At 45.1% G+C, this 17,594-nt stretch overlaps 1 protein-coding gene across 1 annotated transcript in view; it reads right to left on the bottom strand.

Moving 5' to 3' along the window:
- The window catches only part of Cep164 (centrosomal protein 164), a 65,327-nt gene extending 49,790 nt beyond the window's left edge, over window positions 1–15,537 (bottom strand). Inside the window, exons 1-3 of the mRNA XM_051197294.1 lie at window positions 15,387–15,537; window positions 10,976–11,094; window positions 5,323–5,434 (exon numbers count right to left, since the gene is read on the bottom strand). Of these exons, the coding sequence (XP_051053251.1) occupies window positions 5,323–5,434; window positions 10,976–11,057 (194 nt within the window). The 5' untranslated portion in view covers window positions 11,058–11,094; window positions 15,387–15,537. The remainder of the gene's footprint in view (window positions 1–5,322; window positions 5,435–10,975; window positions 11,095–15,386) is intronic.
- Between the last annotated feature and the right edge of the window lie 2,057 nt (window positions 15,538–17,594).

The raw sequence follows: 17,594 nt of genomic DNA on the forward strand, positions 1-17,594 counted from the left end.
GCTTTCCAATGCACGCCTGAGTTCTCGGCACCAGGAACACTGTCGGAAGCGCTAACAGATTTCCCAGAAGAAAGATGTGAACCTGGATATGGTCCAAGGAGAGGCTGCTAAAAGATCAACAGAACAAGGAGCCTGTCAAGAAAGTGGAGCTGAGAAGAGTCTATGTCTTCTGCTGAGGAGAGTAAGGTGGGTAGGCACAGCCGGGTAAGAAAGGGCCAATTACCTAGCCCACCAAATGCACCTCCCTTCCCAGCTGAGAGAGGACACCTAGGATGCCTCAGGACTAGTTTAGAATAGAGTGGAAACCCTCCTCTGGGTGAGATGTAAACTCAGGTCGCAGCTTTAGGAAGACAACTTGGATGAGCTCTGCACATGAGGTGAGAGAGGAAGAAGTAAAGAGAGGGCAAAGCTGACATGCAGCACTGAACAGTGTCGCCTGAGTGGAGATGATGCTGTGCGTGGGAGGAGAGAGCGGGCAGCACTGGCCCTGGCTTTTTCAGCTTCTCCTCCTGGGGCACTGTCAACTTCTGCCTTCTTTCCCAATCCAGACAGCTTTAAGGGATTTAAAATGAACCCATGAGCATGAAGCCCAGAAGAGGCTATAGAAGAGATGGCTCAGTGGTGCAGTGATTTCAAAGAAAATGCCTCTATAGGCTCACACAAGGAGTGGCACTATTAGGATGTATGGCCTTGCTGGAGTAGGTCTGACAACTGTTGGTGAAGGTGTGTCACTGCAGACAAGATTTGAGATCTCAGATGTTCAAGCCACACCCAGGGTGGCATTCTCTTCCTATATCTACAGCTCCAAATGTAGAACTCTCAGGTCCTTCTCCAGCACCATGTATGCCTGCATGCCACCATGCTTCCTGCCCTGATGACAATGGACTAAACCTCTGAAACTGTAAGCCAACCCCAATTAAATGTCTCCCTTATAAGAGTTGCCATGGTCATGGTGTCTCTGCAGCAACACAAACTCTATGACAGAAGTTGGTACCAGGGACTGGGGTACTGCTGTGACAGGCCTGACTATGCTTTTGTTTGAAGGAATGTAGACTTTTGGACTTTGGATTAACAAGGCAGCTGAACGCTTTAAAGGGGGTTTAATGGACCATACTAGGAGAAACATAGAAGACAGTGATGCCAAGGGTGAATTGAATTGTGAGGGCCTGGCTCAGGAGGTTTCAGAGGAGAAGAATATTTTTTTGTGGCCTAGAGACCATTCTTGTGATATTTTGGCTAAGAATGTGGCTACTTTTTTACCCTTGTCCAAAACAATGCCTAAGGCTACACTGAAGAGTTTTCGGATTAATTGCATTAGCAGAGGAAGTCTCAAAGCAGCCCAGTATTGACTCTGTTCTATGGTTACTAGTGTTCACTCATATATATTTATAATGAAAAGGAGAAAGCTGAGAAAGGAAAAATACTAAATGTACAATTTGAAGAATAAAGGGGCACCAGGAAATGTAACCAGATTAAAGCCTGATGCTAAGTGGAATATAGGGAGTGCTGACCTCAGAGCAAGACTCCACCCAGCTAAGCTTCCAATTTGTAAAAAGGAATTAAAGAAAAGCTTAGGACCACAATGGTATAGTGGTGCACGCCTTTAATCCCAGTACTCAGAAGGCAGAGGCTGCTGGATCCCCTAAATTCAAGGCCAGGCTACTCTACAAAACAAGCAGAAGGAAACCATCAAAAACAGAAAGCTGGTGAAGATGTAATTAAACAAGGGAGGCATGTTTCAGCCCCAGCAAACAGCAGGACTTCACAGCTTCAGCCATGCAGTTCTGAGTTTAGAGCCAAGGATAGAAGAAGAAAGGGGTTATGGAATCCCCTCCATGACCAAGGGAAGCTCCAGAGGCCAGAAGTGTGTCAAGGGTGTCCCTGTATGAAGGCCTAGAAAAGCCATTTCATGAAGCTTGGATTGTCTTGGAGACCCCCAAATGTTGGCGATGCCAGAGCCGTGGGTTACCTGACAAGGAGAGCTGCTAATAGGGAGTGGGGCCAGCCCAAGAGAGAGAAGTGTGTTACAGTCACTAAAAGAAGTTGGAGATATGATATCAGACATGGAAATGCAGAATTTAGAGTTTGCCAGCTAGTTTTTGGTCCTGCTTTGGTCCTCATTATGTCCCCTTTCTTCCCCTTTAGAAAGGTAATGTATATCCTGTGCCATACACGTTAAAAGTATGTGATCTGCTTTTTTTAATTTTGATTTTATAGGGGATTATAGTTAAAAGATTACATGATAGGCTGGAGAGATGGCTCAGCTGTTAAGAGCACACTGCCTGCTTGCTCTTCCAGAAGTCCTGAGTTCAATTCCCAGCAACCACATGGTAGCTCACAACCATCTGTAATGAGATCTGGTGCCCTCTTCTGGCCTAAAGGGATACATGCAGGCAGAACATTATATACATAATAAATAAATAAACCTTTAAAAAAGCGATTGCATGAATCTCAGAAGAGACTTTGTACTTTTATAGACTATAGGGACTTTTAAAGTTGGACTTGATGCATTTTTACAAGCCTGTGGGGACCAGGAAGTGGAAACCCTGGGGGTTTCAAAGAAACCCCAGGCTCACAGGGAGTGGCACTATTAGGCCTTGATGGAGTAGGTCTAGCATTGTTAGAGGAGGTGTGTCACTGGGGGGCAGGGTATGAGGTGTCAGATGCTCAAGCCACATTCTCTTTCTATATCTACATCTGCAGATCCCAGATGTAGAACTCTCAGGTCCTTCTCCAGCACCATGTCTGCCTGCACACTGCCATGCTTCCCACCATGACAATAATTGACTAAACCTCTGAAACTAAGCCAGCCCCAATCAAATGTTTTCCTTTGTAAAAGTTGCTATGGTCATGGTGTCTCTTCACAGCATGAGAAACCCTAACTATGACATCTGGTAATCTTAGTACAATCTTGGAACCCATGTAAAGGTGAAAGGGAAATACCAAATCCACAAAGTTATACACAAACACACATATACACATATATGGTTTACACAATAATAATTTAAAGAAAAAAGAATATGCTACACAAATTCTAGGATGGCTAAGGGAGACAGAAAACTTTTGCCAAACTTGTGTGGCCTTGATACAAACCCCTTTGGCCTCAGCATCTATTTTAGACATACTGAGGAGATAAGCTGTCACTATTTCTGTGTAAGTGCATTCTCATATGTATACTCATGCACATTTATGAACATGCATGTGGTAGCCAGTGGACAAACACAGGCATTGTTGCTCAACAGCCATCTACCTTGTTTTTGAGACAGAGTCTCTTACTGGCCCAGAGCTCATCAAGTAGGCAAGACTAGCTAGCTAGCAAGCCCCAGGAAGTGCCTATCTACACTTCCTTATGCTGAGATACCACCATGCTTAGCTTTTTGCACATGAGTTCTGGGAACCAAACTCAGAACCTCATGATTGCAAAGCAAGCACTTTACAGACTGAGCTGCTGTGAAATAATCCTCTTGTACCCTGTAGATTTGTCACTCGGATTGGTTTAATAAAATGCTGATTGGCTACTAGCCAGGCAAGAAGCATAGGCAGGGCAACAAAACTAAGGAGAATGGGAAAAAGGACGGAATAAGCAATCGCCAGCAGATGCAGGGAGAAGTGAGCATGCGTACCGGGAAAAGGTACCACATGGTAGAGCATGAATAAGAAATATGGGTTAATTTAAATGTAAGCGTTAGCTATTAACAAGCCTGAGCTATTTACGGCCAAGCATTTATAAGAAATATTAAGTCTCAGTGTTGGTTATTTGGGAAACAGCTGCAGAGACAGGAAAACTCTGTCTACACTGAGCAATCTCCCCAAATCTCATAGCTTTCGCTTTTAGTATTCTGACTCCTCCTCAGTGCAACCAACCCAGACACCAGTGTGAAAGGACCAAGACAGGGTGGCAGCTCTGTGGTCTAGAGGGACGTTCTGATCCTATCCCAGGGACCTTCAAGTCAGCCTACTCAGTCCTGAAACAAGAGGTACCCTGCAGAGAATGGCAGTCTTGCCCCTGATCATTAAAACTAATCTCCAGGGCTTGGGGAAATGGCTCAGATAAAGTACCTATCATACAAACAGCCAAGGAGCTGGAGATATGGCTCAGTGGTTAAAATTGTATACTGCTTTTACAGAGGATCTGATTTCATTTCCCAGCTCACAACCTTTTCTATGATTCCAGCTTCAAAGGCTCCAACACCCTCTTCTGACCTGATCTCTACGAGCAACTGCACTAACATGCATATACCCCACACATACACCTAGTTAATGTCTTAAGGTTATTACTGCTGTGTCGAAACACCAGACCAAAAGCAACTCTGGAAGGAAAGGGTTTATCGAGGTTACATATCCCAAGTCACAGTCTACTGAGGAAAGCCAAGGTAGGCACTTAAACAGGGCAGGAACCTGGAGGCAGGAGCTAAGCAGAGGCAATGGAGGGTACTGCTTACTGACTTGCTCCTTATGGCTTACTCAGCCTACTATAAGAAATTAGGACCCAATACAGAGAAACCCTGTCTCAAAAAAAAAAAAAAAAGAAGGAAGGAAGGAAGGAAGGAAGGAAGGAAGGAAGGAAGGAAGGAAGGAATTAGAACCCATGGCCAGGACGTGGTAGCACTTCTTTAATCCCATCACTCAGGAGGCAAAGGCAGATGAATCTGGTGAATCTGTGAGTTTAAGGCCAGCCTAGTCTACAGAGCGAATTCCAGGATAGCCAGAGCTGTTACACAGAGAAATCCTATCTTGAAAAAACAAAAGGAAGGAAGGAAGAGAGGAAGGTAGGAAGAAAAAAAAAAAAGAGAAAATAGAACCCAGGACCACCAGTCCCACAATGGGCTGGACCCTACCTGCACAAATCCTGCCCTATAGGCTTGCCTACAGCCCTATCTTACGGTGGCATTTTCCCCATTGAGGTCCCTTCCTCTCAGATGACTCTAGCTTGAGTCAAGTTGATATAAAACTAGACAGCACAATTAAAAATAAATCTAAAAGAACAGAAATAAAAACAAAAAGGGGGGGCCTAGAGAGACAGCTCAGCAGTTAAGAGCTCTTGTTGCTCTTGCAGAGGACCAGGATTTAATTTCCAGCATTTATAACTATAATTCCCAGGAATCTGATGTCCTTTTCAGGCTTCTGCAAGAACCAAGCCCATACATATATGCAGATAAAACATTTATACACATAAGACAGGCATGGCAGTACACATCAGATCTACACACATACACATGTACACACACACACACACACACACACACACACACACACACACACACACCACTAAATTCCAGAGTCAGGTCCAGGACAAGTTAATGAGCTACTGTAATGACTTACCATGGTTTCCAGCCCTTGGGCAATGGAGCCTCAATACCCTCCCTCGCCAGCCACATCAGTTCTGGTTCCTTGATGGGGTCAATACCAATCACTCTGGCAAAGTCGAGGATTTCTGCAAAAAGAGGAGGAGGGTGAAGGAGGAGGGTAGGAGGGTAAGAGAGAGGGGGTGGGGAAGGAAGGAGGGGAAGAAGGAGGGGGAGGGAAAGGCATGGAAAGAAGCAAAATTGAGTCAGTTCTTTCCCGGGTTTTCCTTTACTCATCAAGTTTTCTGCAAGGATAAAATATAGTTTCTCTAAATATAAATAATAAATATATAGAACTAAAGCTGGATGTGGCTGTACACAACCATAATCCCAGTACTTGGGATGTAGAGGCAGGAGGATCAAGAGTTCAAGGTCATCCTCAGCTCTACAGTGAATTCCAGGCCAGCTGGGTCACTTGAGACCATCTCAAAAAGCTTTAATAAACAAACACACAGAACTGTTTCCTTACATCACTATTTATAAATAGCATCTGAATCAAGTCATGCTACCGCCAAACTCCCATGAATATAATCTGAAGCCACAGTTCACAAAGGGAGAGAGTAATGAAACCAAGATTGCACAGTGGGGTGGCCTCAGGAAGGACCCAGGCCACAGCTGGAACCATACAGGAAGGCAACCTTACTAGTAGATAAACTCTCAGAAGATTTACAAGGGCTGGCCTGAGGCACTTGGCCCTCAAGCCCCAAGTGAGTTCCATCAACTACAGAAGACCGAGATCTTCAAGGACCTTGCAAACACAGATCATAAAATAGATTGTGCTGTGATGGTGACATGTACCATGTGCCACTGTAGCAGACAGAAGGCAGTGCCTGGTTCTCTGAGGGACAGGAAGGTCCCCAGCTGAGAGAGGAAATGATATTCACGTGGCCTCTTCTCCCTAGTGAATCCCTCTTCTAAAAGGCGATTGCTTCTTACTCAATTGTGCTATATATTTTGGACTCCACTCTACTCTACTCTTGGAATCAGATAGTTAGGACAGCCCTTTGCCAGAGATCTGGAGGACAGAAGAGATGAGGCACTATGCTAAGAGCAATCTGATCTTTAGGAAAAAGAATAGGTGATGTGTCCATTGGGACATATCACTAGTGACCACCAGAATGATGAAATAAATACCCAGGCTTGAGTCTAGTCCAGGCCAGCCAGATATCCCATATAAGGTGTCCATTGGGACATATCACTAGTGACCACCAGAATGATGAAATAAATACCCAGGCTTGAGTCTAGTCCAGGCCACCAGATATCCCATATAAGTCATCTCCGTGACAAAATAGAGGGTGACATACCTGGGGACCAGTTGGCCCTTAACTGTCCAGGGAATGACTTATTAAATATCTTCACCTTTTTTAGTTCTGTACAATGGAGCCAGAATAACAGAACAATGACAAAATACAGCTTAGCCCATCTGGGGACTGCCAAAAACCAACATGATGGCACAAGCCAAGGTGGGACAGCCATGTCACAAAGAACCCTAAAACCTCATCAAGAATACTAAATATGTGGAAGGGCTTTGAATCCAGTCTGGAAACAATCCATTTCTCCCTGTAAGATTTGTGCCAATAGGTGGAACACAGACCAGACAATGCAGAAACGAGAACAGAGAGCTGAGCAGGAAGTCACAGAGGCAGACACTCCAGAGGAGTGGCAACAGGGTCACTGCCGGTCTTGGGCCAGCCTTACCTACACAGCAAGACCCTGTGTAACAAACAAGGAAAATTAATCCCAGCACTCAGGACACAGAGGCAGGAGGAGCTCTGTGAGTTTTAGGCCAGTCTGATCTACATAGTGAGTTCCAGGACAGCCAGTGATGCAGAATGAGATAGAAATCAAGCATATCTTTCCCAAAAAATGCTACAGATTTCAGGGCATTGGTGGCACTCCGGAGGCAGAGGCAGGTGGATCTCTATGAGTTTGAGTTTGAGGCCAGCCTGGTCTAGTCTACAGAGTGAGTGCCAGGACAGGTTTCAATTCCTTTCCAGTTTTGGAGTATTTGCATGGACTTTACAGGTTACATCTCTTATCAGAAATATTTCGTCCAAAAGGCAGATTTTGGAACATTTTGCAATTTGGAAGAAGTGAGGGAAATATATCTTGAATTCTAGAAACAATGAAGCAACTTGCGATCATCCAGCACTTAGGAGATGAAGGCACAGGATTAGGGGTACAAAACCAACCTAGGCTAATTAGTGAGACTGAGGCCAGCCAGGGAGGGAGGGAGGAAGAAATGGATGGAAGGACAGAACGATGGAAGGAAGAAAGGAAGGGAGGGAGGGATGAATATGCTCATATAAACACAGCTTAAGCTACAGATTGAAACTGCCTCAAAAAATAAATAAATAAAGTTAAGAAAACTTGCAGTCAGTCAGCAAGCTGCTTCAGCAGGTAAAGACATTTGTAGCCAAGCCTGATAGCCAGAGTTCACTCCTGGAACCCACATGGTGGAAGGATAGAACTGACTCCTTTCAGTTGTCCTCCGACCGCCACTCACATACCATATGTAGCATACACACATATGATAAACATTTACACTTTACAACGATGACAGTCCCTTCTGAATCAATACAATATGGGTCACCATACTCCCTGGTACCAACAGTCCTCCCATACACTGCCCTACCCAGAACTTGACAAGATAATTCTAGTCATGGGGCAATAAAACAAACAAATAAAAAAATGGCCAAGAAAACTGGAAAAATTACAACAAGGGTGCTTTAGCCCTATTCGGTATTAGAATCTGTCAGAGCCTCAAAAATTCAGAGTGAGACACTGACATGTGGCTAGATAACCCAATGGGATAAGAGACAGACCCAAATGCACATAGCAGCAGCAAGGGCAGCCGAGAGGTGAGCTATCCCATTAATGATGCAGGAACATGAGAGAAACCAGTTCTCCTTTTGGTGGCTTTTCTAAATAAAAACATGACTCAGAGGCCATTCACCATCACACTGATAGATAACATAAAAATTACAAAATCTAAACTGGAGAGATGGCTCAGTGGTTAAGAGCACTGGATGTACATCAGAGTACCCAGGTTCAATTCCTAGCACCCACACAATGGATCATGACTGTCTGTAACTCCAGTTTGAGGGGATCCAGCACCCTCTTCTGACATACTCGTGGTACAGGGACATACATGTAGATAAAACATACACATAAAAATAAACAATCTACCAAGAACTGTCCTATTTTAATTCAGAGTCTGGAGCTGAGAATATAGCTCCATAGTAGAGTATGTCCTTTGTGTCTGGGTTCGCTCTCTGGTACCAGAGAATGAACAATAAAAGTTCAGCTAGGAGCTGGGCGTTGGTGCTGCATGCCTTTAGTCCCAGCACCTGGAAGGCAGAGGCAGGCAGATCTCTGTGAGTTCAAGGCCAGCCTGGTTTATAAGAGCTAGTTCCAGGACAGGCTCCAAAGCAATACAGAGATAACCCTGTCTCTAGGGGAAAAAATGTACAGCTAGGTGGTAACTCATCATAATCTAGCACTTGGGAGTCTGAAGCAGGAGGACTGTTATAAATTGGATCTCAAAAACAAGAAGTGGATAGGGGTGCAGTAAGACAGCTCAGCAAGTGAAGATGCTTGCCACCAATCCTGAAGACCTGAGTCTAACTCCTGTAGTCCACATGGTGGACAAAGAGAATCACTTTCACAAACTGTCCTCAGACCCTCACATGTTTACTGTGATGGGCACACCATGCCATATGTAAATGTTTACAAAACTAACTAACAAATAAAATAATGAATATGTTCAATTTTAGAACTTTTACATGGCTATCAGAAAACACACCAGGCTAGAAGCATATCAAAGATAAGTGGGATCCTAGACTGGTGGGGGCACATGTTCTTACCCTCACTCCCGGGTAAGAAACCACCTGAGTGAGCAGAGGCCACAACTCTTCAGAATGTCAAAGCAAATTTCAATCCATGAGCAGCAAAGCACTTCAGGGCCTGGGGTGGCCCAGCTCTACCACTCAGCACAGTGCAGAGCTACAGGAACCTTCCTGAACCTCTCTCACAGATAGGGAAAAGGAAAGGACCTAACTAATGGAGTTACCAGGGTGGGGTGGGGCTTTTTGGTTTTTTGTTATGATTGCTTGAGAGAGGATCTCACTGTTTAGTCCTGTTTGGCCCAAAATTTACTCTGTAGACTAGGGCTGGCCTGGAACTCAGAAATCCACCTGTCTCTGCCTCACAAGTGCTGGGATTAAGGGTTAAGGCATTCACCCCTATACTCAGCTTGGTTTGAAAGGAAAATTGATACTAAAATTTTAAAGCAGAGACTAGAACAAAGTAATATAAATACATAATGCTACTTTTTTTTCTTTTTGTTGTTTTTATTTTAAGAAAGGACCTTAAACTCACTGCCTAGTGACATGGCAACAAACTGCAGATTCCCCTTGCTGTCCCACTCACGCACACATACACGCACGCACGCGCGCGCACACACACACACACACACACACACACACACACACACACACACACACTTCCTAAGAGCTGCACCTCCACACCTGAATTTATGAGATGCTAGGACTGAGCCTGGAGCTTAATGCATGCTAGACAAGCGCTCTACCAACTGAGCTACAACCTTGTTGTTCTGTTGTTGTTTTTGAGACTATGAAGCGCTGGCTGGCCTCAAACTCATTCTGTATTCTTGGCCTTTAACCTGTAGCAATCCTCCTGCTTCAGCCCCTTAAATGCTAGGATTACAGGGAATGCCAACATGCCAGCCTTAGCTTGTTCTAAAAAATTGGATTTACATGTGATATTTCACAATATCTGTTACACTGCAATCTCATGTTCTAGAGGGCCAGTAAACATTTTCTGTAAAGGGCTGGATAATACATACTGTAAGCTTTGGAGGGCATAAATCTGTCATAATTACTTTGGGTTTTTTGTTTGTTTGTTTGTTTGTTTTTTGTTTGGTTTGGTTTGGTTTTTTGTTTGGTTTGATTTGTTTTTTGTTTTGTTTTTCGAGACAGAATCTGTCTGTGTAGCTTTGGAACTTGTCCTGGAATTCTCTCTGTAGACCAGGCTAGCCTCAAACCCACAGAGATCTGCCTCCTGAGTGCTGAGATTAAAAGCCCAGCCACCAATGCCCCACTTTGTCACAATTATTTGACACTGTTATTACAGCATGGTGACAATCACAGAGGACACAGAAATAAGCATGGCTGGCTGTCTTCTGATAAGTTTTTATTGACAAAAAACAGGCTAGGTGCCAACTTGAGCCCAAAGGCTGTAGTTTGCCAACCTCTGATCTAACTCAAGTACACTGAGCAGTAGTACTGTGCCTGAACTAACACTGTATTGGAAGAACAAAAGCAAATCAGGGGGTTGGACTTAGTGCTTAAGAGCACTGGCTGCTCTTTTAGAGGACCCAGGTTCAATTCCCAGCACCTATATGGTGTCTCACAACCATCTGTAACTCCAGTTTCAGGGTATCTGATGCCATCTTCTGACCTCTGCAGGCATTGTACACATGTAATATACATGTACATGGCAACCAAATCACCCACACACGTAAATTAATTTTTAAAAATTTTGTTTAAGTAAATCAAAAATAATATCTGTCCTCAAAGGACAATTACAATCTACCACAAGCCTCTTACCTTGCTCACTGGGGATGTAGGTCTCATCAGAATCTTCCTCCAGAACCAGCTGGTCACCTAAGAGGATGGGTCGTCTAGCCATGATTCAGCCTGGCAGAACTATCTAGATCCCAAAGACCCTGTCCAAAGAGAAAATTAGTGAGCTGGCCTGGAAGGGAAATGTTGAGTTGGGTCATAGAGAATCTGTGTCACATCAGATCCTGCAGACCAGCATGGCCAGGGATCCTGGCTGCAGATCAGCATGGCTGGGGAGCCTGCCTGCAGCTCCAAGCTTCACAGACTCTGTGCCTGGGTAAGTTCCCTGGCTTGCCCAAGGTTAGAGAACACACTCTCAGTGTACCTACCACAATAGATCTTCAAGATTGTCTCTCTATCGTGTTTACCTTGAACTGGAGAGATAGTTCAGTGGTTAAAAGCATTGGCTACTTTTTCAAAAGACCTGGGTTCAATTCCCCAGCACCCATGTTGTGGCTCACAACCTTCTATAACTCCAGTGCCAAGGGATCTGACACCATCTTCTGGCCTCTGCCTGCATCAGGGACACACATGGTGCACACACATAAATACAGACAAACATTCATATACATAAAACAAAACTACACCTTTAAAGAGCTTAACTTTGTATCCCTCCCAAACAGGAAAATACCCCAAACTGTAGTATACCTCAGCCAGAAAACCCCAGTGACACCAAAAACACAGACCCTCCGGTGTGTCAGCACACCCCAGGGCACAGAGAGGCCATTATAGTGCCCCCGGTGCATGCTATTTAGGTCCAGGAGCCAATGCCACCTCCACACCTGCTCTGAGAGCACTAAGAAGAGGACAGTTCCCACTGAAGGCTGAAGAAAGCACTCTGGACAAGGAGCAACGGGTGAATCTTGCAGGTGTCATAGGGCATGGAACCACAGCACGTATGGCTGGGGCTGGACATGGAAAGTCTCATTCCCTGTACTAAGGGGACCTCACTGAGGGCTTTGGGAAGGGTGGCCTTTTATTTAGCACAGGAACTCTGGGAAGACTGGCATGGCTGAATTGGAGAAATAAGAAACAGGTGTCAAGAAAGGCATTTGAGAAGACTTCTGTCCCAGTGAAAGTTAGTGAGGTCTTAAATTAGGGCAGAAGAAGCAGAGATGGGAAAGGGACAAAGACAGGGCTTGTTAGGAGCACGGAGGAGGGAGGGAAGAGAGGGGTCCCAATGGAGGGGGCTGTGTCCTTCCAAAACACTTATGATCTGACTTTATAAGAGGTAGGGTCTTCAAGACATAATCAACATTAGGTGAGATCATAAGAGTGGGCCCCTGACCTGACAGAATTAATGTCCTTCTAAGCAAAGGAAGAGAAATCAAAATCCTCACTCCATCAGATGAAGACAAAGCAGGATGGTAGCAATGCACAAGGCAGGAATTAAAGAGTATCTTATCTGTGACCTCCAGCCTCCAGGAGTAGTGGTGTGTGCCTCTAGTATCAGCAATAGAGAGGCACAGGCAGGCAAAGCCAGATCTACAGAGTGTTTCAGAACAGCCAGGGCTACAAAGACCAGGGCTACATAGAGAGACCCTATGGGGGGGGGGGGGGGGAAACACCAGTAGCTGATCAAGCCTTGAAGAGTGAACCAGTAAAACAAGCATTGTTCTTCCATGGCTCCTGCCTCTATTCCTGCTTGAGTTCCTCCCCTGACATTCCTTCACGATGCACTATAGGCTGTAAGACAAAATAAATCCTTTTCTCCCCAAATTGCTTTGGTCATGGTATTTTTCACAGCAATAAAAACAAACCAGGACACCTGCCTATTAACAAAAGTATCTATATTTAATTACTTACAGGAGAAGAAATTGAAAAATCTAGACTCATGGATTTTCCAAATTTCAGAGAACTCTTCTGCCAGAAAAACAAATAAATTATGTTTGGCTATCCTATACCTTTCCTGGCTTCAGAGAAATGTGGCAAGGAGAGGCCAAGCAAGAGGGCAACATGAAGCAAGGCAGGAAAAGTGTGCAGACAGAGCTCATACCTCACTGACAGTTCATGGAGGTCACTCGTGAGATGGAAAAAAATGTCTGTTGAGCACCTATCAAGTTTCCCTCTAGGCACTAGACGTGCAATGGTATTAAACAGATTCAGTCACCACTCCCCAGAGCTACTACTGCTTAGCTAGACAGTCCCAGATAAGAGTATCAGTACTAAAGTAGACTTGGAGAGGCAAGCACGCCCATCATCTCAGCACAAGGAGGTGTGAACAGATTCCCAAATGCAAGGTTCATCCTCAACTACAGGAGTTCAAGGACAGCCAAGGCTATTTAAGGCCCTGTCTCAAGAAAGAAAGAAAGAAGGGAAGGGGGAGGAGGATGAGGGAGAGGCAGGGAGGGGATGGGAGGGGAGAAGGGAAGGGAAAGGAGGAACGGAGGGGAAGGGAGGGAAAGGGAAGGAAACAGAAGGGAAGAAAAGGAAAAAGGATGGGGGAGGAGGCTGGCAAGATGACTCACTGTACTTGCCACCAAGCCTAACAGCCTATGCTCACTCCCCAAGCCCACGTGGTGGAAGGGGAAAAAGAATACACTTCAAGTTACACACACACACACACACACACAAAGAAAACATAAAAGTGTCATTTCACATGGAGTAAGATATGAGCGTAAGCCTGAGCCTGATTAAAGGTGCCTATGCTGAGACCTGGAGGAGGAACGGGTATTTACTGACAGAGAAGGAAACAAGTAGTACTGGCGATAGAAGTAGCAGCATACACACAAGCCCTGCAGCAGGGGAACCACCAAGCAGCTAAGAGCACTTGGTCCCCTTCCAGGGGACCGAAATCCCAGTCCCAGCTCACAACCACCTCTAACTCTGGTCCCAGGGGTCCACCTTTTCTATGTGTCCAGCACTGAGGTTACAAGCATGAACCACCATGCCTGACTTTTTACAAGGGACTGAACTCAAGTTCTCATGCTTACAGAGGAAGAACTTCAACATCTGAGCTTTCTCGCCAGCCCTCAAAGCAAGGAAACTTAAAGCAGAAAGAGCACCATGAACAAAAGCAAAGAGGCTTGGAGAGAAGGGGTGGAGACTAGGGCTATAGAGTGCTTGCCCAGCATGTGCAAAGCCCTGAGTTCAATCCCTAGTACTACGAAATGACAACCATATATATATATATATATACACATATATACAAATATATACATATATACATATACATATATATATATACATACATATATATATATATATGGGGGAGGGCACATATGCTTGGAAGGGTCAGGATTAATTATGACAACCAAAGTTTAGACTAACCGCATATTTCTATGTTGTAGGGACTGTACTAAGGATGTTATGTCTATCATCTCACCCCACCCTCTCAGCTAGATAAAGGCTACTATCCCCACTTTTCAAATAAAGAGACTGCTAGAATGGAAGGCAAGGAGCAGCTACTATGGGCTTGGGAGGGCTGAAGCCGTATGCAGACTTCATAAGGAGCTGTCAGAGGAATTTCATAAAGGAGACCAAAGTGATGAGATTTGCAGTTGAGGTAGGTGACCAACATCTGCCAAGGACTTAATCAGAGAGAAGCAAGAACAGAAGCCGTTATTCTGAAAGCCTAAACGAGAAATTATGAACCAAGGCTGTGGCTACCTGAAAAAAAAAAAAAAAAAAAAAAAAAAAAAGGAACAGTCGGGAGGATAGGAGAATGCAGAATAACGGGTCTTACAGTCTAGGTGAAGGGAGAGTCGAGAGAAAGCAAAGAGGATTTCAGCTGTGCGTTGTGATTTCGGGCCTTGGCCATGAAGCAACCCCACAGCAAACTGCCTAGAACCGGATACATGCCAAACAGATGTGTGCTGCAGACACTAGAATGAATTTCCAGTGTAGACTGGGCTAAACGGGGGAAGTTCTCCACTGAGACAAGAAACACTCGACAGATTTTGATCTGGAGTCCGGGGAAGGTTGGAGATGATCCATAAGCAGATCTGAGCTCGAGACGGAGGGATCAGGCCGGGCAGCAAGTACTTGGCTGAGCAGCCGATAACTAAAACTCTTGAGCACAATCCCCAGAGCTGAAGTCAGATGAGAAGCAAGCAAGGGCCTGCAGAGGGCTGAGCGAGTCACCCAGGCCAAGAGGGCAGCGGTTCCAGGAGTAGATTTCTAAATCAGTGCAAAGAAAACTCAAAACCTCCCTCTCTTGCCCAGCTGGCCAAAAGATACCAAGAGTTTGGTTGAGCTTGGAATAGCCCAGGAGTGGGTTACGAGGGAGAAGCGGGGTGGAGTGGGGAAGAGGGTAGTAGATTCAGGAGAAGTTAGAAAACCAGGCCGCGCGCGCCCGAGGGCTCTCCTCTCCCACCTCAGTTCCCTCTCAACACCACTTCGCAGCGCTGCAAACTCCAAGCCCGCCACGCCAGCAAGCCGGGCTCCGATGTCTCACCTGTCCCCACCCCGGGGTTCCCGGGACGATGGCTCGGTGCCGCCAACCCAGCACCACCCCGGCCCCCCCACTTCCAGGGACACCGGGGTGCCTGGCTCCCCGCTTCCAGGGACGCCGGGGTGTTGCCCTGCAGCGACCGGCAACCACTTCCGGAAAGGCACCAGCCTAGCAACTGGGAGTCCCGCCTCTACCAAGAGCCAATAGGTTGCTGACTGAGAGTCCTGGCATTGGATTGGTTGAGGTTCCCGTCAGATCACGCAGACTTTGCCGGTTGTTTCATGGAAGTTGTAGTTCAAGGTGGTGGATGAGACCAACTCCATCACCATCAACAAGGGGTTCAAAGAGAGACCCGAATGTAAATAAGAGAATTTCTTCCGCAGTAGGAAGGGAACTTTCATAATAGTAATAGTAGTATGAATTATCCATCATTTAAAAAGTGTGAATAAAATCTGGTGAACAACAGTGACTGAATAGTCAACCCACTGGTTGGGCCTTTAATAAAAGAACTATGGAGGGACTAGAGACGGCTTGGTTGTCAAGAAAGCTGGATACTTTTCCCTTTTAATGTGTGTGAGTGGGACACGCCTGGTGGCACAAGCGTTTAGGTTTAGCACTCGGGACACAGAGGCAGACTGGCTACCCTCTGCGAGTTTGAGGGTAGCCTGGTCTGCACAGGGAGTTCCAAGCCAGCTGGGAAATATACAGTAAGACACTGACTGGGAAAAAAAAAAAAAAAAAAAGTGTATGCATGTTTTATCTACATTTGTCTGCACACCTGGTGCACGTGGAAGCCATAAGAGGGCGTTAGAGCCTCTGGAACTGGAGTTATAAGCAGTTGTGCGCCACCTTGTGGGTGCTAAGAACCAAATCTTGGTCCTTTGCAAAAATAGCAACAGCAAGTGCTCTCAAAAGCTGAGCCATCTCTTCAGCCCTACTGCTAACTTTCAAAACTAGTCCCACGCCATTAGACTCTAACCCCACAAAGAAGCACTTAAGGGTGTTGTTACTATGGATCTCAAACCAGACAGCAGGATGTGTTTCTTGTGTTTAACTTCAAATCTTTTTTTATTATTATTTATTTTATATAACCAAGTCCATTTAAATGAAAACAAACATTTATAGACAATATTTGGGAATTTGGGCGTCGTTCTTTCCAAACTATTTCCTGCTGGTAAGGGGCGCTGTCATGGGGGAACTTCAAATCTTTCTGTTGCCAAGCTACCTACAATTACTGTATTCTCGCCACAGAATTAAAAAAAAAAAAAAAAATGCCAAGACTCACCAGAGCATCACCACAAACCTAACTGAATACTGCCCATAGCTTCTTATACCCCAGAACTTGGGGTATACAGCTGGAAAAATAGCTCAATGATTACAAACACAGCTTTTCCAGAGGACCAGAGCTTGATTCCCAGAACCTACATGGCAGCTCACTGCGCTGTAATTCCAACTCCAGGGGATCCAACAGCTTCTTCTGGTCTCTACTGGTGCCAGGCATATATGTGATGCTCAGACATACCTTCAGGCAAAACACTCAAACACCAAACACATAAACTAATGCAATATTGTTTAGAGAAGAAGCTCAGCATGGTGGTGTATGCCTTTAACCCCAGCACTCAGGAACGAGGGTCTCTATTGAGTTCAAGGCCAGCCTGATCTACATACTCAGTTCCTGCAATATATATAGAGATGCTATCTCAAAAAATAAAGGAGAAAAATAGAAAATCTGGGCTGGAAATATGGCTCCGTGTTTAAGAGCCTTTGTTGCTCTTCTAGTGAACCCAAGTTCAATTCCCAATTTGTCAGGTGGTTCTCAACCACCCATCACTTCAACTCCAAGAAGATCCCATGCCTCTGGGGTGGGTAGGCACTTGTATACACACAAACACATACACACACACAAAACACATACACACACACACACACACACACACACACACTTTAAAAATAAAACATAATTAATGAAAAGAAAGAAAAGTTACATTCCAGGCCAGCCTGAGGTACACCAAAAGCCCTCTTAACTGTTTTTCCTTAAAACATTTTTCTAGGGCGGTGGTGGCACATCTTTAATCCCAGCACAAGGGAGGCAGCGGCAGGCAGATCTCTGTGAGTTGAGGACAGCCAGGTCTTCAGGATAGCCAGGACTGTTACACAAAGAAAACACAAAACAAAACAAAATAAAGCAACAGGATGATTTCTTTTTTTTTT

The sequence above is a fragment of the Phodopus roborovskii genome, unplaced genomic scaffold (assembly GCF_943737965.1).
Source record: "Phodopus roborovskii unplaced genomic scaffold, PHOROB, whole genome shotgun sequence".
Lineage (NCBI taxonomy): Eukaryota > Metazoa > Chordata > Mammalia > Rodentia > Cricetidae > Phodopus > Phodopus roborovskii.